The following is a 26,014-nucleotide window of genomic DNA, read 5'->3' on the forward strand; positions in this document are numbered from 1 at the left end:
TAGAGTACACATAGGAGTGGTTACCAGGAGACACAACTATAGAGTACACATATGAGTGGTTACCAGGAATCAGGGAGTATTTGAAGCACAAAGTTTTTTTTTTTTTTTTTTTTAACTCAGTGAAACTATTTTATATGGGAATGTAATGGTGGATACACAACACCATGAATTTGTCAAAATCTATAGTAATTTACAGCACATATAAAAATTTTAAACATATATTTTAAAGAGGTTAGAGAGTCCAAGAATTCAATAAAGAATGTGACAAAACAATCTGATTGTTAAACAAATGAATGAAACAATTTCACTGAGGTAAAAAGGCTGTGACCTAAGTCTTTGGAAGTGAGTGGAGTCTGTTAGACTAAAGGTGATACAGCTCAAAGTTGTTTTGAGTGAGAGTATGGATTAACAATTCTGATATACTATGCATATGTCCCAGAATTGAACAATTAAGTAGATAAATAGGAAATGTTGAGACGTAGGATTTTCAGTGTTGTAGTGAGAGGTTGCATATAAGTGAGACAGAAGGCGATATATTATGATCCATGTGGTAATGGATTAGAGTCTGAGATATCAGGATGAACTCACTTTTAGTTTAATAAAGATACAGATGGCTACATATAGAGGCATATATATGTACATATATAGATGAGTGTGTGTATGCATGTACTCTAGTTATACACATATATATTCTCTTGTTCTGTCATTTGAGAGGACCCAGAAATACAAACACCTCAGTAGCAAGGATCACACTTAATATCCATATCTTTGTAATATTACTTTGCCAATAAAAGAAAGCAAGGCTTTTTGGAGGAATGCCTTATTTGAGAGAACCAGGGCAGGAAATATACAAGAGGAGCATGGAGCTTATAGTGGCAGAATGTAAGAAAGTGCTCAAGACATACAAAACCAACCAACCAACAAACCAAAACACAAACTAGGTAGTAATGAGTATTTGTTAAGTAGCACAGGCACCAACCAAAATAGCTTTATAAATATAGTAGTGTTAGATTATGAACCAAAGTATTAAATCTCTATGCATCCCTACTCAAATAAATACATGATTGAATAAGTAAATAAAGAATAGACAAACTCCTAATATTTTATGAGAACTCGAAATATTTTATGTTGATACTTTGCCCTCAACAGGTGAGGCATAAAGCTGCACTCCTTAATTGTATGCTATACATAGTTACCTTCTTGCAAGGAGTACAGTTTGGTATTAGGGAAAAATAAATAATTTACAGTGAAGAAACTGCACAAATGACAGCCAGATGATCGACAGTAATAATTCATTTCCTTAGGATGTTCCTTTGATATAATATGATGAGCTTGGCACTTTACCTCTGTGATCTTCCTCCCAAAACCCAATGTAACCAGTCTAATCATGAGACCAAAAAATCAGACAAATATCATTTAAGGAATATTCTACAAATTACTTGACAAATAATTCTCAAGATTGTAAAAGTTTTTTTAAACAAGCAAAGTCTGAGAAACTATCATAACCATGAAAAACCTAAGAAGACTTGATGACTAAATGTAATGTTCTATCAAGTATGGAATCCTGGAACAGAAAAAGTACATTAGGGAAAAATAAAGAAATCTGAACAAAATGTGGACTTCAGTTAATAAAAAGATGTAAATATTGGTTCATTACTTATAACAAATACACCTAACTAATATGATTTTTTTATGGTTGGGTGTGGAAAATACAAAAAAAATGTTCTGTACTGTCTTAGTCACTTTAAAAAAATTAAGTTTATTTCAATAGTAAAATAGCAATGTATTTTGAGAGAGTATATATATATATATATATATATATATATATATATATATATATAGAGAGAGAGAGAGAGAGAGAGAGAGAGAGAGAGAGAAGAATAGAAGGAAAGTTCAGAGCCCAAGTAACAACACAATTACTGAACTCTGAAAGAGAAAGGTATAGACTTGGATCTAATGAATTTGAAGCTAATAGATTGGCCAGTTATATGTGTTCAGGAAGTATAAATATATGCAAGTAAAACTTCCTCATCTTGCTTAAAGAGAAAATATATAAATAGCGATTTAACGATTCATTGAATATTGTGAAAAATCACGATTATAGCAAGAGATCTCCCAATCTCAATGGTATAAAAAAGAAAGGAAAACAGATGGGAAGACTCCGTGGGATTATTTATGTAGACTCTCTGAGGGTTATACGAAACATTAAAAGAAGAAAGAAAAAATCAATGAACTAAGAGGTGGAAGTAGAAACTGAAAGTGAAATATGAAGGTATGCTTAACACTATAGAAATTGCAGAAAGGTAAAAGGAAGAATCATTGGGGCTTTTCAACTATAAAGTTACTAGTGAACTTCAAAGGAACACAATAGGAACAGAGACCAGAATTCAGGTTTTTAAATGGTCGATTATAAGACAGCGAGGTGAAAGTGCAGTGTACTGTATCTCATGGGGTAAAGGCTGGATTGGGCATATCATAATTGTGTTAGGGCCCTGGTTTTGTCACTTGCTAAATATGTCTAAGTAAACAGGTTACTTCAAATGTCTAAGCCTAGTTTACTCATGTATGAAATACAGATAATAATAATAATGTAACTCATCAAATTATTGTTAGCATTAAATGTTTGCAGCATATTTTTTGCAAAGTATATGCTCAGTGATGAGTAGCTCTTTTATTACTGTTGTCATTTTTTTTAAATGTTGACAGAGCAGAAGCAGAGAATGGGATAATTGTTTGTCTCAGGTAATTTTTGGTGACAATATATTGGAAATTTCAATCATGGCAAATACCATATTCAGTGGATGATGGATTGAGGGAGACATAAAGTAAGTAAACTGAACTTAGAAATTGGAGATTTAAGTGATAATAAGAGCTAAAGTATATTTGTACCCATGGGAAGTTAAAACGAAGGGGAAATAGACATAAATGGATTGAAAATTCAGGAAAGTTAAGTTCAGGATAATATATATACATCATTAATGTGAATGTTTAAAAGAAAATGCAACTGATATAGTTTCAAATACATTGATTCTTGGTAATATGGAGATCAGTATTTTCAGTTGTATAATCAAGTTTTTATTTGTCTTGTAGGCAACTGTTGTGTCTTAAAATCTTGCTTACTGGGTAAGATATTGATATCAGAATCAATGATGTTTAGATTTTTTTCTCTTTTAAGGAAGTACCATATATGTTGTAGTATGACCCAGAATTCCCAGGAGTTTGTATTAATTACACTCGTAGTTGCAATGTAATATATAGCAGTGTAGAAGTTGGAAAAATTATGGGAAGAACCCAGAAAGGAAGTTGATAAATAAATATACTTAAACTCTTCACAACTGAAGAGCTTTGCCATCTATTAGTTTATTATTTATTGGTTCTGCACAAGTTGTTTAGACACGCTACGTTCTTTTTATTCATCTTAAAGTGGGGGCAATTAAAAACAAAAAAAAATTCCTAATAAAGTTTAACTTCTTTTTGAAAAATTTAGTGGCTGACTGATAGTTATGAAAATCCATTACACTAAGAAATATAAGGGACTTGAATAAAATAATTAAGTGGCAATCCAAAACTTGCTGCAAATTGGAATTATCAAACATTTAATTGCATATGTGTGTGTGCATATGTGTGTATACTGTTTTGTAACAATGGATGTAAGAGAAGAAGTGATCAGATTCTTGGAAAAATAATTCCAAGTGGTAATGGTGTACTTAGCTGAACTATACATCAGATGAGGAGACGAGAAATTTTCAAACATGAAGACATTTACAAAATTATCTCCCTCCGGGCTTCCCTGGTGGTGCAGTGGTTGGGAGTCTGCCTGCCGATGCAGGGGACACAGGTTCGTGCCCCAGTCCGGGAAGATCTCACATTCCATGGAGCGGCTGGGCCCGTGAGCCATGGTCGCTGAGCCTGCGCGTCCAGAGCCTGTGCTCCACAATGGGAGAGGCCACAACAGTGAGAGGCCCGCATACCGCCAAAAAAAAAAAAAAAAAAAAAAATCTCCCTCCCACTCTTCTCTTAGGAAGTAAACTGATGTTTTTACAGACATTTTATTAATTCTTTTCAGACCTCGCCATACTTTGGGACTGACTTCAAATATAGTAACTGCATATTTACATCTGCTCTTAGGAATTCCTGTTTTAATACAACAGGTACTGAAACTTTTCCAAGGACTCCTAAAATGTCCTCCTCCTAAAGATAAGGAAGTTTCTAACGTTTTCTTCATATCACTTGCTTTTCCTCGTTGGCTCAAGATTAGGGTTCTATTTTTAACATTTCTTTCTCTCTCTTCCTATGCACTTCTCTACCATTCCATCTTGTTGAAGAATTTTGACAGGTTTTACTTAAGAAGTATTTGTGTGTCTCTCCTGATGTGCAACGTTGTGTGTCAATGTGTAATCAATCACATCCATATTTCAAAGAATTTTGTGATTTATATATATTTTTTAAAGATCTCTATGATTCTCATAATTTTATGTAATCAATATGTAAATGAATTAATGGACTTCATGTAAATGTAACTAGAACTTAAGAGTCAAGAAATTTCAGAGAAAACTTAGATAACACCAAGAGCAACAGATTCATTTTACCAAAGAGAATAGATGACAGGAAGACTAAGGTGCTTCCTCCATACGACATTTCCAGTTAGTGATAGAATTTGGTATAAAAGCAATTTTAGATTATTTCTAGTGTATCACACCACTAGTTCACTCTTTTGTGTTGACCTAATACTTCTTTGAACACAAAAGTTACATTTAAAAAAACATATAATATACATATGTTACATAGAATATGTCCACATATATTTCTGTAAAGGTAAACATGCAATGTAATTAAAAAGTTATGCATGATTATTATTAATAGTCAAACCCCCCTGTAAATTCTAAGGAATTTTTATATTGCTTAACTCCTGAATGAAGGCCAGTTACTGTGATATTATAAATAAAAAAGAATCTCAAGTTATTTATAAGTATTGAAATATTAGGGCTACTGCTTTCAGTAGTGTGAAAGATATCCCATAATTTTCCAATATATGAGCACCAAAAGACCTTGTCACTTTTGTGGTTTCCCGTTGTACATGAAATTATTTCCATTCATGTTTTTTTTTTTTGCTTTGTTTTGTTTTTTTCACATTGTTTGATGTAAATCAAACACTTTTTTTTTCCTGTTAACATCTGTGTGGTTGTTATGGGCTGAATTGTGTCCCCTAAAATTCATATTTTGAAGTCTTGACCATGAGTACCTTTGAATATGACTATATTTGGAGATAGGGCCTTTAAATAGTTAATTAAGATAAAAAGAGGTCATATGAGTGAGCTTAGTATGATTGGTGCCCTTAGAAGAAGAGGAATTAGCCCAGGGGTAAGACCATGTGGAGACATGGAGAAATGACAGCCGTGGACAAGCCAAGGACAGAGGCCCTTGGAAGAAACCAACTCTGCAGACAGTTAATCTTAGACTTCTAGGTTCCAGAACTGCAAGGAAATAAATTTCTGTTTTTTTAAGCTACCCACTCCAGTGGTGCTTTGTTATGGCAGCCATAACAAACTAATGCAGTGGTGTAACAAATATAAAAGGTAGAGGTACTAAAAAAAAGATGATTAGTGTGGAGAAAGTAAGACCCACCAATTTCATGTACTTGCTTAGTATCTCAGTCGTGTGGTTTGAAATGACCTGCCCCTCCCAAGTTTTCTTTGTGCCATCATTGCTTCTGATACAGGAATGCATGCAGAGGCAGTCAGATTCTCAGGGAAGGTGCAACATGCAGTAATTCCTGACAAGAATCATTTTGTCTGCTGGAAGTGATTTGCATATTAACCTTCTTCAAAGGGTCTCACATCATAGCATACCCAGTCATATTGCTGGGGAAAACCTAGATGTTGACTTAATTTTTGCTCCAGAATGGTTATGACATTGCCAGCTTTTAAAAAATTACATAAATATTTCCCAAAGCAAATTATACTGCAAATTATCACACTACATCAAGATTCTATTGCAGATCCCAGGGATGAGACAAAGGTGAAGTCAAAGTCGTGAGAGGAGGAAAAGGAATTCAACAGTTGTCCCTGGTAAGGATGACAAGGAGAATCTGCAATTATGAGACACAAAAAGAGCGATGGGAGGGCTTCCCTGGTGGCGCAGTGGTTGAGAGTCCGCCTGCCGATGCTGGGGACATGGGTTCGTGTCCCGTTCCGGGAAGATCCCACATGCCTCAGAGCGGCTGGGCCCGTGAGCCATGGCCACAGAGCCTGCGCGTCCAGAGCCTGTGCTCTGCAACGGGAGAGGCCGCAGCAGTGAGAGGCCCGTGTACCACACACACACAAAAAAAAGAGTGATGGGAAATGCAGATTCAAATTGCCTAATTGCCACAACATAATTATCAGTTGTACAGTTTTGAAGTAAGCATTTAATAATAAATAGGACTGAATATAGTTTGTCTATATTATTTATATTTCTACCCATTTTCCCCATGTGTGAATTTTTACTTTCATACTTTGCAATAAAAATATAATTATAAATATTTCATAAACACAGCTGGATATTGATGATGTCTGCAGAATGGATCTATAAATAACTTTTATTTTTCCTATATATTGTTTTAATATATCAGAAGTCACTTGTATATTTATAATATTAAGAAAGTATATTATTACCTTATAGTTAGTTACCTGTTTTGTTAAGTGTATTTCTGGATAGTGTAAAGTTCATTTTAAAGTAATGTAATGAGTGCAGCTTACCTGTCTGCTTATAAAATCTAGTATTTCTTAGACACCTCATCAAATTAAAAAGTAAAAGCTTTTACAAAGGAGGTTTATGGTATCGTTTATATTAGAATTATTGTAGATGATAGCGTAAAGAAGCCACTCTGAGCTCCAATATAATGATATTCACAAAGTTGAAATCTATGTTAATAAAATAAATCAACTACCAGATTTTGAATTTGTGTTCACTTTAAGAGTTAGTATTTGGTTTGAATTTTCTGAAGTCTCTGATTTTTCATTTGTTTGGTACTGCTTAATAAATATTTTTAGACATGGTATAAATCCGTTCTGTATTATTTGATAGATATTTTATTTTCTTTGTTCATGAAAGAATCACTAGACTGTAAGAAACTCTGAGAAGCTGTGTATCAATTTCTCTTCCCCTATTTAGATCAATGACATTATTTTCCCCAAAAAAATGTTTCATAAAAACACAAATTTTATCTATGACTGGAGACTGCAATGATCTGGTGATTTGTTAAAACCAAACTTCCACCCTTCCATACTCTGGCACAATATTAAAGCAAAACTAATATTTATTTTAATGTGGAGTTTCAGCCCTGAGGCCTCTCTTTATAAAAAGGATTTTTTTTAATTTTCTTTTTAAAATTTTTATTTCTTTGGAAAACAATGAATATTTTCATGAACACCTTTAATAGGAACCAATATTAAGATCAAACATTGCTTTTAAAATTTGGGACTTACATATTGAATTTGATATTATCACATTTATTTCACTTTTCTCAGAGGGTAGGAAAAACAAATGTGTTTTGGCATACAGTTTAAAAAAGAAAAAAAAGAGCATTTTAATTATAAGAAGATGGAGTTCAGAAGGTATTCTTCTTTTTTCCTTAAAAGGAATGAGAAGTCTGTGTGTTGCTATTGCTCCTTGACATAAAGACAGTGTCTTTGTTTTATGTCCTCTGTGTCTGAATCCCACAATGCCATCACAGCAGAGTGTACTCTACACGACTTTAAATGATAAGAGTTTCAATAGGCACTTTAGTGGAATTAACAAAAATCTAACACTCTTCCACCGTGATGCCACATAGCTATCTTCGTTCTAGGTTGTCACGTCAGTAAATTGTATTTAATAGGCCTGAGCTTGTCTCAGTGTTTTTCCAAAATAACAAAACAAACTCAAGCAAGTACACATTTTAGGAATAACCTTGTATTGGCAGAATAAACCAAAACTGACAATATGATAAATATAGCAACTTGCTAGAAACCAAATAATCAAAGGAATCTTGTCCTAGAAAGCCCGGTATGTGTGTTTGTGTGTGTGTGTGTGGTGTGTGTGTAGAGTGTGATTTCTATTCATGTTTCTTTCTCTTAAATTTATTTTGTTGGTTCTGTTTTAGCCTTTGCTTCTCCCCTAAGTGACTTTATCAGTTTTATAACTCTCTTCTTCGCCAAACATGTCTGCCAAGACTTTAAAGTGCGGTCCCCAGTCTGTTAGATAGGTGTAGTCCTGGTCCGCTTCCATGGTCAGAGATTCTATGGAGCTAAGAGAGTCGGCTACTGATCCATTGCCTTCATAGGCATATGTCGCCAATGAATCGTATGGTGGGGCGGTGGGGTCCACATCACTTTCCTGTAGCCTTTGATTAATGAAATCCCTTATGTCTGCATTATCTTCCACTGGTGGTCTCTGACGAGGCAAACTGAGAGAGTCTGGTTTTATATCCCTGCGAATTTTGTTGTCTTCAATCACTTTTGGGTTTCTCAGAGCACCAATGTCGAAAGCTTGGGTGTCCTCCTCCCCGCCTCCTTCATCATCATAATGGATAACATTGTCTCTGATATCTTCTTTAGAGGTCATCAGGGTGTCTTTCTTCTTCTGCCTTCGCAGAGCTACATACAGCACAACTATGGCTAGAACAAGACAAAAATTGCAGTATGAGAATATGTCAGCCCATCTCTCCATAAAAAAATAAAATTGATCAGGGCTGGCTGAGTGTTTTTAATGGTATCCTATTACTTTCAAAGTAAACATACTGTGATCTATAAGGATCATATCTATGTTGACGTTTTTTCATTGTTTAAATTCAATTTCATTTTGGAATTGTAGTTAATATGAAACCATAGCAAACTTATTCACAAAATCAAACAATTGTAGCCTTATATTTAACATTTATTGTATTTAAATATCTCAGTGTCAGGTAAAAAGTGTGCATTACAAAATTTAAAAAGAAAGTAAAGAATGTTTGTTCCAATCATACAGAGAACTGTGAGTATTGAAGTAATAAAACTTGAATATTGTTTGCCCATAGCTAACACTTAGATATTATTCATACCTATATTCCTCAGTTGTTAAAATTCCTGTATTTATAATGAAATAAACACAAATCACGTGGCAATCACTTTTAAATGCAATAAACACGAAAGAGAGAGAGAAATAATATAGAATATAAGGGCCTTAGCTTTTCCAATTATGTCAACTAAGACCACAAATTATTTAAATTTATGTGTCCTACCATATGAGATAGTTTCCAAACCAAATGTCTAGTATTCAGGTTACCTTCTTGAAGCAAGATAATATTTTGAAATACTTAATTTATAGACCCTCATTATTGAATATCTTTGTTCCCCATTAACTCTCAGCCATCATTACGTCAACAGTTTATTTTTTTCTGGGGGTAAATAAGCACAGATTCACACCATGAAGTCAGTGCTCAACTTTGCCTGGCATAATACTCCCCTCTCCTCTATAGTGGTGGCAATAGATTGAAAGCCAAAGTGTTTGATTACTATAACAGAGTCTGGAAGGAAGACTCTTGTCATAGGATTAGAAAGTAGGAGACGGCATGATGATAAAAGTCCATTTATTCCCTCTTCTTCCAAAATTAGGGAGGAAGACAAAGGAGATATAGGTAGAGCTTCTGTACAATGGGCCTTGCAGAGATGTTTAGCACTCTGCAATTCTTCCAGGCTTTAGTCAAATCTCAGAACTAAAAGCACTATTGTTTGTTCACCCAGAGAGTGTGTGAGAGAGTGTAAACCTCACAGAGAAACCCTGCATATTTATAAAATGGCTTTAGAGTATCTATGGCCGAGAAAGAGACTAGTTAGATGTGCTTGGGGGTCAAATAGAAGTTCCTAAGCACCACAAGATTCTCATGCTCCCCCTCACCCTAAAAAAAGACATAAAAATGGCTAAGAATCTTCTGGAAGACCTAAAGGAGTATGAGACTGGCTAAGGAGATCAAAGAATAGATGGATTTGTAAGCAGACCGCATGGCAAGACTAAGAGTGTCAACATTCGCAGCTGTGTACTAGCACTTCACAGCTAGGAGCAGGGGGGGACACTTGGTAAATATTTGGATGAATGAGTGGCAGATGACAGTATGTGATAATGCTATAACCTAAGCAACACGAATTGTTACCCTGTAAGAGGGCCAAAGAGGACAAAGACGAGCATCCAGAATATGCCAAATCATGCTAGGTGGATATGGAAATCCTCTGGGACTCAAGACAGCCCCTAGACAAGAGTATGAAAAAGAAACACTTGTTTTGAAGTTAAACACCTAATTGATCTTGCTCAGCTTCAGGTGTGAGAACATTATTTTGTATCTTCCCTTTTAAAGGAGTTTATATCAGCAGCACAGATGTCACATATAATTTATAATTCTAAACCTTAAGGACATAAAGAATACTTTGTTCTACACATCAAGGTTATTTGTGTGGAATTAATATCTGCATAATGCAAATTGGACTACAACTTTACCCTCCAAACCAAAATGAGCTTCTGAATCAGAGAATGTTCTTCAGAAATTAGTATATAATGCTTTATACCATGCTTTACACCCTAGTACGTTTTTAAAATTCTATTTTCTAGCCTAGAGATAAAGGTAGGTATGTACATTTGTCAGAATATTTTGGTTAAATAATAAACATGAATATATAAGCTGACCCCACAGTGCCCAATTGTACTTCTGTTGCAATTTTAATTTAAAGGAATGCTTAGAAAATCTATTTTTGCTTTTGTGAATCTGGCAGCGAATGAATAAGTGAAATATAGTCAGCTGAACAGAGCTGATGGAAGAGGGAAGCCCCTAAAGTAGGTTTTCATTCTCACAGACATGTTACAGAATACATTTACTTCAATCCTTTCCCTTTGCTGCACTTCTTGATATTTCACTGTGTTCTGTTCTGTTCTAGTGGGAATGGTTAGAGTTTTTGATGTGAGGAGATCTGAGAAAAGTGGAATAAGAATTGTGTCTGGCCAGCACTTTAGACAGAAAAGAAATATTTGGAGGTGCTTTTACCTTCTACTTCTTTCCTGTTCTTCTCCTTTCTTTCTTTCTTTATCAAACTGGCATTTGACAACTACTGCTCATCTAATATAATTTTAAAGTTTATACAACACTTTCTTAGGCAGCAATAATTACTAGGATGTAAAAAATGAATTTAAAACTGTTGCTGAAAATGAGATATTTGTCATAGAAAAGTTCATCACAGCAAGTGCCACAAACTGTTATTACTTGAAAATTCCCGAGAGCTTGAACGTACTTTTATATTTTTGATGATGTTATTGATTTATTTCTATTGGTATATTTCCATATGGAATAAAATAGAAAATTAACACCGATAATATAATTAACTTTAATAATAATTATATAATTCAGTATAGATAGATAATCTTCCTTCTATCCAGATGTATGTAGCATCTCAATGAAGAAAAAACTGGTTTACATGGTAAAATGAGGAGTGAGATACACAAACAAGGGAGAGAGAGAGAGAGAGAGAGAGAGAGAGAGAGAGAGAGAGAGAGAAGGAGAATATGTGATTAATATTGAAACCAACCTAAGAGTATAACAATGCACAGTAGTATTGCAATCAAAGCCCCGGTGCTAAGTCCTACAGGAAGAAAAATTGCTTCCACGTTACAAGACAGGATGGTACCATCAGAGTCACATCTACAAACTCGAATAGTCATTGTGTTTGTGCTGCTCTGGACAGGATAACTGCTGTCTTCTATTACAACAGGGAGGAAGTACAACTCTTGCTGCCTGCGGCTGTATCCATTTCTTCGGGTTTCAATGCCAGCTGTGTTGTCTACAAAACATGACATTTATGATAAGACAGTTACCATCAGCATCGCTTCAAATCTTCAAGTTTGTATCTGTTAAACAGTAGAAAGCTCTTCTTGAGTCAGTAAAATACATCCATATTTTAATTATTCCTTTTATCATTATGGAAGCTGCCAAAATGTAATCACATGTATTCAAAACAATCCTTAGGAAAAGAAGAAACATTAATCTTGTCTGGTGTACTAATTAAATTTTCTATTCAGAAAGAATAGAAAATTGTTTACAAGACAAGAGTATGTTGTGTTAACAGACTATTTCTTCTGACATCAAAGTCTCACAGAGAAAAAATACTTCAGTGGATGTTTTCTTACATGATTAGAAGAACCAAGATTACAAAGGATGAATCAGTATAACATCTTACCTAAGAACCTGTTCTTTAAAATTGACAAATGTCAATATAATATTTCAGATAAAGCTTGATTTTTGATTTTTCCCTAATCCATATCTATAATACATATATATATATATATATATATATATATATATGTGTGTGTGTGTGTGTGTGTGAATATATATATATATATATATATATATATATATATATATATATTCACTTTTCCAAAACAGCATAAGAAACATGGAAAGGAAAATAAAATGTGTGAAAAACATCAATTCATTAAAAATTTTAAATATCATGAATTATAATAATCATCACTTTAATATAATCACAAAGTACTTCATTGTAATTTTGATATAATCAATGATACAATATTTACTTGGAATAATCCAAGGCAATAAGAATATAAAATTTTATATTAGTACAATTAATATTTCTATTGAGAGTGTTATTTTGCATGCACTTGTTCTTTACTTCTTTATTTCTGTACATAAAAGTGGAATTTTTGTTTTATTCATAACACTATTTCATTTTTTTGAGTCTATTGAAGTCACTCCCAGAAACATTTTGATGTTTTTTTAGAAATGTACTAATATTTAGTCTATTGTAGCCATACATGATACCCACTTTGGAATCAGGTAAAATAATTTTAGGAAGATATAGTACTCATTAAAATACAAGTATGGGCTTCCCTGGTGGCGCAGTGGTTGAGAGTCTGCCTGCCGATGCAGGGGACACGGGTTCATGCCCTGGTCCGGGAAGATCCCATATGCTGTGGAGCGGCTGGGCCCGTGAGCCATGGCCGCTGAGCCTGTGCTCCGCAACGGGAGAGGCCACAACAGTGAGAGGCCCGCGTACCGCAAAAAAAAAAAAAAAAAAAAAAAGTATGTCAGAAAAATATTACTATTTCAATAATATTCCATTCATTCTATTTGTAGATTCTAATTTCAACAACGAAAAATTAGGCACCTTCTTTATACCCATTTCAGTAGGAAGCACAAAACTGAGAAAACTTCATGTGATAAGATAGAATTTGGCAGGGGAATATCAATTTTTCATTACACAGAGGATATTTTTAAATTGAGAAACAAAATAGAAACCTGCCAAATGTCTATTATAATATTCCCAGTAAGAGTCAGTGGTGTCAGGCACTTGTGTTGACAGTAGGAATAGGAAAATGGGGACTAGTTGAATCAATATTGAAATCTTCAGCCATTGATGGTTGTATACTTGAGTCTGGAGAAAGGAACAGTCAAGGATTAAAGCCTGAAACCTGGGTAAAAGTGATTAATAGAAATAGGAAGTCAGAGACTCTGGTGTATTTGCACTTAGGGAGCTAGGGTTTTTGATATTCTTGAACATGTTATGTCAAAAGGCAGTCTCCCTTTTTTTAAAGATTTATTTTCAACCCAGTATTATTATTGATATTTGACCATAGAGAATTCATTATGCTGTCCATGGTGGGAAGAAAAAAGACATATTAAACCTAATTTTCACCCATAAAATGGTTTCCATCAATTGACAGATAAAAAAAAAATGCGATATATATTGTATATACACACAATGGAATATTATTCAGCCATGAGAAAGAAGGAAACCTTGCCATTTGTGACTACATGGATGAACCTGGAGGATATTATGCTAGTGAAATAGACCAGACAAAGACAAATACTGCATGGTAACACTTATATGTGGAATGTAAGAAAGAAAAAAAAAAGCAGATCTCATAGAAATAGAAAGTAGAAAAATGGTTGCCAGGGGCTGGGGGTGGGAGAAATAGGGAGAGTTTAGTAAAAGGGTACAAACTATCAGCTATAAGATGAATAAAGTCTGAGGATCTGACATATAGCATGGTGACTGTAATTGATAACACTGTACATTATAATTGAAATTTGCTAAAATAATAGAACTTAAATGTTCTCACACACACAAAAGAAAAAGGTGAAAAAAGTGTCTATCCATTTAAACAAGAAAACTTACAATTACACTTAAAATATATCAAGATAAAACAGGGGATATGGCAAATGGCATGAGTGGCAAGTACATGTTCAGATCATAAAAAAAATACTATACTTTGAGGCAAGATGATCTGATTCATATTATTATTATTAATCATATATAGATTCTCCAGCAAAGATAAAATGGTGGAAAGTAGTCAATACTTTTGTTCCTGAATGATCTGACCATCTACTTAGTTACCCAAGCCAATGATCTAGAAGTCTTATTAGTCTTCTTCTTCATCATATTTATACATGGAATCTAGGAGATCTAGAATGAAGCTCTATGCATTCTATCTCCAACCACTCACCTCTATCCTCACAGCCATTACCTTAATCCATTGGATTATCCTAATCTAAGACTCTCTCATCCATTTTCTACAATAGTATCAAAAGTAGTCTTGTATCCTTCTATTGTCTTTTCCACACTGCATTCAGACTGATTGGTTAAAGTGCAAATCTGAATATGTTAAACTCTTGTGTAAACCTTTCAAAGACTTCTCAGGTCACTGGATTTAAGTTATACACTCTTTAAATGATTTATAGACAGGTTGACTGTATGGTCCAGTTTGACTTGGACAGACCTATTTTAGGTGTGCTGCTCTAATTAAAATTACAAACACTGTCCACTGCTATTCTCAAACATACTCCAGTTTCCATGATAAAACATGTGGTATCCCTACCTATTAGGCCTTTCATAATTGGGACCTTGTTTCATTCCCAGCCATTCCTCACATTACATTATTAAATGACACAAATCTTATTGAATTTCCTTCTGTGACTCTAATTTCCTTCCCCCAAGTATTTGAAGAAAACTAACTTTAACTTTCTCAAAATATCCTTTGATTCTTATCAATCATCATCATCATTATATCATCCATCTTATCACTTGTTCATTTGTTCCATATGCATAGAATCTAGCAAGAATTAGCTTTTTTCTATCCAGTATAATGAACTCAGGAGTTTTTATTCCCGATATTATGTCTACAGAAATTTAGAAGAGATAAAATATCCAAAGTCACAGAACAAATAAAGTCAGAACAACTGATCAGTACTTAGCCTTATTATATCTAATCCAGTGTCCTTTATATTTCTGTAGATTGTAGTAGCAGCAGATGTGATAATATTAGTGATAGTGATGGTAGTAGCAGTGGTGGCAGAAATGTAAGTGTAGTTATGATGGCAGAGGTGGTAGCTAAAATTACCTTAAAGGTAATAGGCTTTAGGCGTTGTGTTAAAGAATTTGCATACATTATTTTATTTAATAAATAAACCATGAGGTTAATTTATTTTAACCATGAGGTTGAAATTCTTTAGTATAATTTAATATTTTGATAATCTGCCATTATGTAGTAATGTAGTGGGAGTGAAAACCTCTATCATTCTCATTACAAAGCCTGTATTCTTGACCTGTGCCATACCATGTGTTATTCAAATAAAACAGTTACTTGTATGTACAAGCAGTGCATGTAGAACAAACGATATATTTAAAACATGAAAAGTATTCAATTTCCCAGATAGCCTATTGTTTGTTTGACTCATTAAGGGAATGTCCACATTATAAATGGAAGTAATTTGCCTCATTAGATATAGTCTATATAGGTTAACATTTAGTTTACTGCTAGCCATGAAATGTTGTATTTCTTATATATGCATTTCTATATTTTATGAGCTTGAGTGCTTTTAGGAAGCACTCAAGCAATCTTCCAAGTATATGGCATGGATTTCTACCTTTGTGTCCTGTTACAAAGTTGCATGATAAAAGGTAAATTTTTATGTGGTTAAACTTACTTCTGAAGTCACGAACTGTAAAATTTGGTTTGATGACAGCTTCAGGTGATAATTTAAAGGAGAATTGCTGCCCAGCAGGTGAAAGATCTCGGTCTGCAGCGCTGACTATCTGAATTATCTGAGACAAAGTTGAGATGAGACTTGAAATCAGTCATCAGTTTCAAAGGGAACTCTATACACCAGGCTAATAAGTTTATTTAATGAAACATGCAAGTAAACAGAAATTACATTTTTCAAATTCATATCAGTAGGCCAATTATTTACAAATATTTTTTATAAACAAATAGCTAAATATTTACAGTTAATAATGACAGGTACAAGTATAGGGTATGGGCTAATTCCAAATCGATATCTACATAACTATAAAGGTTAATGACATTGAAAATTCTCACTAATAAGCAAAATAAAATTAAAATGTACTTGCTTGCATTTTAAATTACATGAAATAAATGCTTTCTAACCTGATTATTTAAAAGTCCTTGTAAAGCAAAATTTTAGTTTTGTTATGTTTGTGAGAATGAGTTTTATTTTCATAACTAAGTGAAATGATGAGAAAGTGATACACAGTATGTAGATCTGTTTTTGTTGTTATGTTTCTTTTCCCCCAGTGGATGATACAAATTGTATTTTCATAGAATTTTTTTCTTAAGAAGTAAGGATGACTAACCTTGTTTCAAAAATTTTCCTAAATTGTTCCCATAAGTGTGTAATCTAAGTAGTTAAAATTCTGATATTTCAATGAGATGCCCTTAAGAATTTGGAGGTTAACTTCCAATAGCCAAACTATGAAACTGATAATTCAGTATATATGTAAGCAAATCAGAATGGCTTTGAGGTATTTATTTATTAACATATCCAATGGTTTTGCATCAGGAAGAATTTCAGGAAGTGTGTGCCAAAAAGGATAAAAGCAGTGTGCTGCTTAGGCGACCACACTCTCAGACTAAGTTTGAATTAGCCAGAGGAAGACCTTAGATTTCATGTATGACATCCTGCTCCCAGCGGGCAAAGCCTGCATCCTGTGCACTTAGATTGATGCCATTAAACATGTCAGTTATTTAGCACTTTTAGTTTTTATTCCATGGTTGAAACCCAGTCTTATGACTATGACCTACCTTCCCTTATAGCTGTGTGTGCTCATAGGCACACACAGAAACACGCAGGAACAGACAAATGTATACACTGGGGCTTCGAGTGTCCAGTGCAGTACTAGTAGTTTGTATTTTGACAATGGGTCCTCTAATGAGAAATTCAGTTCCCTATTTTAGTGTAAATCAGTCACACAGGATCTATTTAGTCTTTAGAATTGTCATGGATTCAACACCAAAGGCTAAATATGGCAATTTAGTCAAATAATTACCATAGAGACCCTGTAAAACTTCAATTTTCCTTCACATGTGCTCTGATTACTATATCTCACCCCTAAAAGTTCTTTAAATTATTTGGGAATTAATTTGTGAGGTTCTGTTTTGTTTTGCCTTTGCTATCAACTAGCACAATTATTTACTAAATTAACATCAAAACTTATCAAGAACATAACTTTACAATGAAGAAGCATCCTTTAAAACAGCATATGGAGATGAAATTTTTGGTATAAACTGGTACTTATTTGTAACTGACAATTGAGAGTTATTGCCCTAAGTAAAACAACTCCCGTACTTCATTGGTTCATCATATAAATCACTATTGATTTACATAGCATCATCTTTCTTTTCTCTTACTTCTTTTGAAGATAGATGGATAGATAGACACATAGATAGATAGATACATAGATAAATAAGGAATACATGCATATATACATGCGTGCATATTCAATTATAGTCCAGAAGAGACAGATAGTTCCTTTGCATAGTTTCTAGAAAAGGGTCAGTACGGCTGGGGTCAAAAGCAGAAAATGCTCATATACTACATTTCAGACATTTCAGGGTAATGCTTTGTATGTAAATGTGGCCCAATAGGATGCAGAATGCCCCAAAAAAGAGCTTCCAATGTCCCCACAGATTCCTTACCACTTTGTCTAAATATAAGAAAATCAAGTTATCTCTAATAACTTCTATTATTCCCAACTTTTTAAACTCTTTAATTTACTGGAGAAACATAGAAGCATTAAATAAAGTTATATTTCCAAAAAGCTTTTACTTAGTGAATTACAAAATTCTGATTGCTGTGAAATCATTAATGTACCTAAATTACCTAAAATTAAAGGATTGGATTTTTGGGGTGGCAGTAGAAGGCTCTGAAAAGTGGAGAATAACTAAGTTGTAGAATTTTGGTAAACCTCTTATAACTCTGCAAATAACCACTTCAGGTTATTTATTTATGCAAACATTTATGCAGCATCTACTATTTCAGACAATAAGTCAAGCACTAGGTTCACCTCATGTAAAATTTGGATGCATTTAAAGTGATAAAGCATTAAAACTTAAAAAATGTATTTCTGTGTCTATTCAAAATTAATGATCCAAATTTATCCCTTGGTAAAATATGACTAAGTCATACTGTAATAAAGTAAATACTTTCCTCAAATTATCAAAAGCAGTAATAGAGCAGCACAGTCCACTAGAAGTTTCTGTACTGATGGAAATACTCTACATCTATACTGATAAAGTTGGTAGCCACTCATCTCATACAGCTACTGAACACTTGAAATGACACATGTGTGAATGAGAACATTTACTTTAACTTTTATTTAATATTAATTTAATACCTATAAGGCTAGTGAACATCACAGGGTTAGAACTATGGGACAAATATTCTATGAAGCAGTAGAAAACATTCAAATTGAAACAAATACTAGATATTATAAAAGCAAATTTTTCAATAAAGATACCATTTTAAATATTGAGATATTTCTTCAAGTAAGAATTAAAATTTCAAATTTACTTAAACGAGTAGTTATCCTATTTAAAGGTAATTGAAAGAGACAGCAAAGCAAAGCATACTGATGTATTTTTCTTTTGGAAACTAGGTATACAATATTGGATTAATTATATTCTTGTTTCATATCACACTCTTACCATTTGCTCCTATTATATTATATTATGTTATATTACATTATATTATATCATACCATATTATATATTCACTCATTCATTTATAATAGTGTAGAAAAAAGCTAGCTACCCACTATGGTCCACAAAAACTCTAGGATTTTGACGATAACGTTTATCAACTATATGGTCCTTCCTCTATCCTCTCCCCACAAGAACCTCCCTCCAGAGCAATACTTAATAGGAAAATGTAACTCAGATAGTTTGAATAACCCAGATGCTCTACTCAAGGCCACCAGAGAAAGCTTTCCATTTTTCAAGGGCTTAAGAACTTTTTTGCACCCTTCATAAAAACATGTGAGCAAAGCAAGAAATACTATAGAAGAATATAGTCTAAAGTTGCTTGCTTCCTGGATTTATAGTCACAAGGTCTTTAGAAATTCCACAGTATACAAATGGAAAGCAGCAGAATCTGCAATTCTAGAACTTCTAGTTATAAAAAGAATATTCACTAGGCCATCATCACTTTATCCCCTGTGATATTAACTCCACATCCATAATATACCATTAATTCAAAAGATTTTACTATCTTTTATGGTTTCTTTTATGAAGACATAAGATCCATGTGTGTATATTCATGCAAGGTCATATAACCTAAAACACATGCATATAGTGGGTATTTATACACTCTTAATTAACAATATTGATAAGATACCTGTCCTGGTTTGGCATTTTCACACACAGCTGTCTCATATGGCACAGATATTTCTGGAGGAAATTCATTGACATCTAGGACATTAATTAATATGTTGACTCTGCTGGTTAATAATGGGTTACCTGTTAAAAACATAAAAGGAGAAAAGATGATTACAAAATCTGATCAGTTATTGCTCTTATAGTAAATAACATTAACATTTAAAAAAATCAGCATTCATATGGAATCCAAATGACCTTTCCTTTATGGGAAACTGAGGCACCGTGTCAAATATAAATGATGAAAAGATGGATTTACATGCAAACAATGCTATATTTAAAACAGATAACCAACAAGGACCTACTGTATAACACAGGGACATCTGTTCAATATTCTGTAATAATCTAAATGGGAAAAATTTTTGAAAAAGAATAGATACATGTATATGTATAATTGATCACTTTGCTGTACACCTGAAACTAACACAACATTGTTAATAAAATATACTCCAGTAAAAAATATTTTTTTTAAATTATAAGAAAAAGATGAATACTGGTGCTATCAATGTCACGCTGTCAGAGCACCAGCAGTGCACTATACCAGTATTTATCCCTGAAAATCAACACTAAAGTTAAGGTAAACATTTAGCTGGTATTTCAACACAAGTGTAGCCATCATACCAGGGTTAGTTCACAGGATCATTCTTCACTAATAGTGATATTTTTCACTGGATAAAACATATGTTTTTCCATGTTGTGTCTATAATTTTATTGAGTAGTATCATCTACATATTTAAATAACTCTCTCAAAATGATTCCTCCAAAAAAGGATGATAAACTCCAAGAACGAAGGGGAGATTGCTTTCCACAGATGAAAATTAAAATAAATTTAAGGAAGTAGAAGTAAGAGATAGATTGTGGAAAACTAAGATGCACCCTGAAATTACTTGCTGGTGATAAGAAAGGAAAGAATAAATAGCCTTTCCTTCTTGAAGTATCAAAAAAATTAGTTTGAAAAATTATCTCTGCCAAAATTCCATCACAATTTTTAGCCCCAGCCTGGGATATATTACTGGCCTCTCTGTCATTTGTTGAAGAAGACCAGAAATAATTAAACTGATAAGGCATAACATAATGCACATCTTTCAACTTATTTATTTTACCTAATGAAGTTTTACAGATGGATAAAATGCCCCAAATTGTGGAAGGATCTTGTCCAAAGTCACACATCTAGAGGGATGGGGAGTTAATATTCAAACCAGGATTTTGGAAATCCAAATATTATGTTCATTCCACCAGACCTTTTTAAATGATTGGTTATTGTGTTAGATTATTCATCTGCAGTGCCACTGAAGATTCATAATGTTAGTATTCTTATAGATATCTATCTGGATGCTTTTAAAGAATACATACAAATCTCACCACATGACTGATTCTGACAAGCCTACAATATTCTGCTGTGCTCAAATTTATCTAAAAAAATAAAAAGCACCATCAGCCGTAGCTTAAGAAATGTTCACATATTCATATATGACACAGTGAAATCCAACATTGTGTGCCAATGCAGGCACAGATAACATAAAGGGAAGAGAAATGGTATATTTTGTAATATGGGTTGTGTTTATAGAAGGTGTATTGGTAATCTTGGAGAAGAATGCCAAAAATATCTATTTATTCAAAAATTAATATTGGTTACATGGCATTATCTTATCTGGTAGAAAAGGTTTGGTTTAGTTTTCACAAGTTATTTAATCTTTCTTCAACTCGTGGTATTAATAGGTGTTAATTCATAAGTTTTTTAGCTTCTTGTATTAAATGAGTGTTCTACAGAATGTTAGATTAGTTTTGGTAAATTATCATTACTATTCTCACCAACGGTAATTTGTGGAGATTATCTAGCTCATCTTCTGTTATTGATATTAAGGACTCACATATCATAAAATACAGATAAAATCAACAATTTGGTTAAATTTGTTTCATTTTCCTAAACAAACTATAAATTATCAAAAACTACAGCAAAATCAATGCCTAATACTTCATAATATTTATAATATACCCATATTCTAAGACATTTCACAGGTAAGCTCATTTAGGTTTCACAGGCAACTCTAATATAGAGACCATTATTATCCCTTATTGTATATGAAACTCTGAAGAACGGAGGGGGAATGTAACTCTTCCAAAAATTCCAAGTTAAAAGTGGTAAGACGGGTTTTGAATCCAAGTGTTCTAGTTTCAAGTCCATGCTCTTAATCTCTATTATATATTAACATATTCAACTTCTGTACAATGTACAAATCAGCCTCTACTTCCTATTTTACTTGGTACATAATTTACAAGTCCCAAGGACATATGAAGAAGAAAGTGTTTTTTTTTCCCCCCCTCAGGATTATAGTTTTATTTTAAGTTAGTGTGAAGATGGGGCAAGACTTCTCTCAAAATTATGTTTATAGTACAGATTTAATATTATAATGTATGAATATGTTATTAATTCAAGCTTATTTTTACCCATGAAAAATTCCCTTTTGGTAGTATTAAATATTTATCCTCCTGCAATATAGATTTGAACATCTGTCCCAATGAGAACTATGGCTCAAAATATGATCAGTATTGTAACATCTTATTATTAAAAGTGTTTCTCAAAGGTGTGCTTTTGGTATTTTAGCTAAGACAAATATTTTGTTGTGTGAGATTTTCCTGTGCACTGTAAGATTTGTAGAAATACTGAATTTTAAATGTCACTAGTCATCACTGTGGAAATTACAAAATAAATGCCCAAACAAGAATAGAGGAAAAACTATAATAAAAACAAAGACAAGTTATTCATACTGTTGAAAATGAGTGATGGGTTTATGGGTTTCATTATATAATTCTCTCCTCTACTACAAATTTGTAAAACTTTTTATAGTTAAATGTTTAAAAATGTCACCTTATATTTGTAAATCTGGGTACATAGTAACATTTCTGTTGGGGAACTACTATACTCAAGTAAGAATTGACCTTTTCACAAAGTAATATATTTATTAGAGTAATATATATATATATATTTTTTTTCACTTATAATTCATTAAATGATGTGAAAAATTAATGACATTTCCTTTCTGACTCATCTAATCTTTGAAAGACCAATGATGAAATTTGTTTAAATTTGATTTGGCATGAGCATTATTATCTGAATCTTTGCCAAATTAGAAACTAGTTATCATTGAATACTTAGAAAGTAAATTCAATTATGAACTTTGTAAATATTAAATAACCAAAATCTTACACAATTAATTGCTGTGTTCTTAGTAGTCAAGCCATTTAAACTCCAATTATCACTGACCCATGTTGTTTATATTGAGTAACTAGCTTATTAATAGTTTTGGGCTCAGATAAAATAATCAATAACTAATTATATTTTTGTCCCTCATGGCTTCAAGAATGTTTTGTTAGATCTTCTTTCTTTATCCTTGGTGATATCTCAATCAGATCCCATAACTTTTTGAGTCAATTTGACTTAGAACTGCCTTATTAGTAGTATTTTAAAGTATGGCTTAAACTAAGAAAATAAAAAAAAAAGTAAGACCAAATTATGAAAATCAATAATAAAGGAGTAGTGAAATACATATTATAAAATAATATTATAAATTTATGTCAAAAACTTAGTTAACATAGATGAACTGGACAAATTCCTAGGAAGACATAAATTGTCATAACTGACCCCAAAATTAAAGAGAAAATCTTAATAGACCTAAAAACAAGTGGAAAAATATTAAGCTGTAATTAAAAATTTCCCCACCAAGAAAAAGTCATGCCCTCATGGCTTCAATGAGAAAGTCTATCAACTACTTATAGACCACATAATATCAATTCTTTGCAAACCCTTTCAGAAAATAGAGAAAATAGAGGAGAAAACACCAGCTTATTCATTGTTTCTTAATACCAAATGTCAATTTAAAACATCAGAAAAAAACCAAAGCATGGACTAATATCACTCATGAACAAAGGCACAAAAATTCCTTAACAAAATATTAGCAAGTTGATGCCAGAAGCTTATTAGAAAACTAATGTATAATGACCAAATAGCATTTATCCTATGGATGAAAGGTTAGTCTAACATCTAATAATAGTCAATGTGATATTTCATATTAACAGAAGAAAGAACAAAAAATCACATAGCCATCTCAATAGACTCAGTATTAGCATTTGAAAAAATGTATCCATTCATGATTTTATAAAAAAATTCTTAACAGATAATAAATAGAAGGCAACATCTTCAACCTGACATAGTCCATCTATAAGAAAACCATAGCCAGTATCATACTCAATGGTGAAAGACTAAATATTTTCTCTTTAATATTGAGTACATGGTAAGAATGTCTGCTCTGACCACATATTGACCATTGCACTTAAGGGTTTATCCAGTGCAAACAAATAAAAATACAAATTTAAAAAGTATTCAGATTGAAAAGAAAAGGTATTTTTATCAAAAAATGACAAGACCCTGTATGGAGGAAACCCTAAAGAATCCATAAAACACTTATAGATCAAATCAAGTATATTAAGCCTGTGGGATAAGAGAGCAATATAAAAAACGGCCATTTTATACCTAATATACTAGCAAAGAAGAAACTGACATAGAACTGAGAAAAATTCAATTCACAATAGAATCAAAGATAATAAAATATTTAGGAATAAATTTAGCAAAATGAAGGTAAGACATAAACTGAAATTCACAAATCATAGCTGAGAGAAATAAAATGGATTGCTGATGGAAAGGATCACTGGCAGAAATACAAAGTTGTATAGTCATTTTGGAAAATACATTGGAATTTTCTTTAAACCTTAAGCATGAACTTATAAGCCAACAACTCCACTCCTAGGTCTCTCCCCAAGAGAATGAAATGAATGTCCACAAAAAGCCTGTATGCATATGTGCATGGAAATATTATGCATATAGTCCCAAACAGGGAACAATTCAACTGTCTATCTTTTGGTGAATAGATAAACCGTGGCATATCCATACAATAAAATTCTTCAACAATAAAAAGGAACAAAACAGTGATACATGCTACAACAACATGACTGAAGCTCAATTATATTATGCTTCATTGATAAGAAAAGAAGACTGGCATCACTCCTTACTTGGAGTTTAATTAGCTGCAGAAAGTAAAATGCTTCAGTGCCTTTGGGTTTCTGAAGTACAAGAACATTCTGAAGATTCCAGGCCCCAGCTGTCAAGCCTTCCAGACTTCCTGGGGCAGATATTAAGATGAATGCTTTTAGAATTCCTGACCCAGGGCTTCCCTGGTGGCACAGTAGTTAAGAATCCGCCTGCCAACGCAGGGGACATGGGTTTGAGACTTGGTCTGAGAAGAACCCACATGCTACGGAGCAACTAAGCCTGTGCGCCACAACTACTGAGCCTGCACTCTAGAGCCTGTGAGCCACAACTACTGAGCCCGTGTGCCACAACTACTGAAGCCCGCGTGCCCTAGAGCCTGTGCTCCACAACAAGAGAAGCCACTACAATGAGAAGCCCGTGCACCACAACGAAGGGTAGCACCTGCTCGCCACAACTAGAGAAAGCCCGCATGCAGCAACAAGGCCCAACATAGCCAGAAATAAATAAAAATGAAATAAATAAATTTATTTTTAAAAAAAAGAATTCCTGACCCAGAGAAACCCCTTTGTATTTTGTTATGCAGCAATGGATAACTAATCCCTAGTGATAAGAAATATTAAAATATATATTAAAAGGAAAAAGGGTTCTAACTATGGGGCTGCAGCTGCAATGGGCTCCGCAGTGCACATCGGCCGTTGTGCCGGGAACAACATTCATTTCCAGGGGCCACGCAGGAACTTTGCCCCAGGGGCCTGCTGCTGGGGGTGGAGCTCCCACTTGGTTCCAGGTCTGCACTTCCAGCAAGGCTTCTAATTCCAAGGAGACTGAGGCAGCTATCAGCTCCCACAGTCCCCAGGCCTCCTGGAATGGTGTCACCACTCTTTGGAACCACATGTCACCCTGTCCTGACTAACAGGGCCTCTGAGTCCAGCTACCTGCCCTCTGTGGCTGTGTGTTGGGAATGGGTTGGGGTCTTCTGGGACACGGAGCCTGGCCTGGGGGGACCGACTAACAGGTCTCAGGAGGTTGCTGGCAGTTTCTGGAGGTCCCTTTCCCCATCATTGGCAGATGGAGATCACAGCTACTCCCAGGAGTCTCAACCCAAGTCAGCCCCTGCCTGGGGGCTCCTGACCCCACTTCAAAGCCTGGGCCTTGAGAGGGAGCAGGACAGCCGGGGCATTGCCGGTGGCATCTGCATGGACAAGGTGTGTTCAAGCCAGAGGCCACGTGGGTCTTCGACATCCT

General features: G+C 33.8%; 1 protein-coding gene across 2 annotated transcripts in view; it reads right to left on the reverse strand.

Moving 5' to 3' along the window:
• Positions 1-8,136: 8,136 nt before the first annotated feature.
• The window catches only part of CDH12 (cadherin 12), a gene marked incomplete at its 3' end in the record, with an annotated part of 276,138 nt that continues 258,260 nt past the window's right edge, over positions 8,137-26,014 (reverse strand). For both annotated transcript variants that reach the window (XM_081233542.1, XM_081233541.1), the window contains 4 exons: positions 19,685-19,806; positions 15,980-16,097; positions 11,568-11,819; positions 8,137-8,636 (listed from right to left, as the gene is read on the reverse strand). In XM_081233542.1, coding sequence (XP_081089668.1) covers positions 8,137-8,636; positions 11,568-11,819; positions 15,980-16,097; positions 19,685-19,806 — 992 coding nt within the window. The remainder of the gene's footprint in view (positions 8,637-11,567; positions 11,820-15,979; positions 16,098-19,684; positions 19,807-26,014) is intronic.

This window comes from Mesoplodon bidens (genome assembly GCF_964165515.1).
Source record: "Mesoplodon bidens genome assembly, chromosome: 4".
NCBI lineage: Eukaryota > Metazoa > Chordata > Mammalia > Artiodactyla > Ziphiidae > Mesoplodon > Mesoplodon bidens.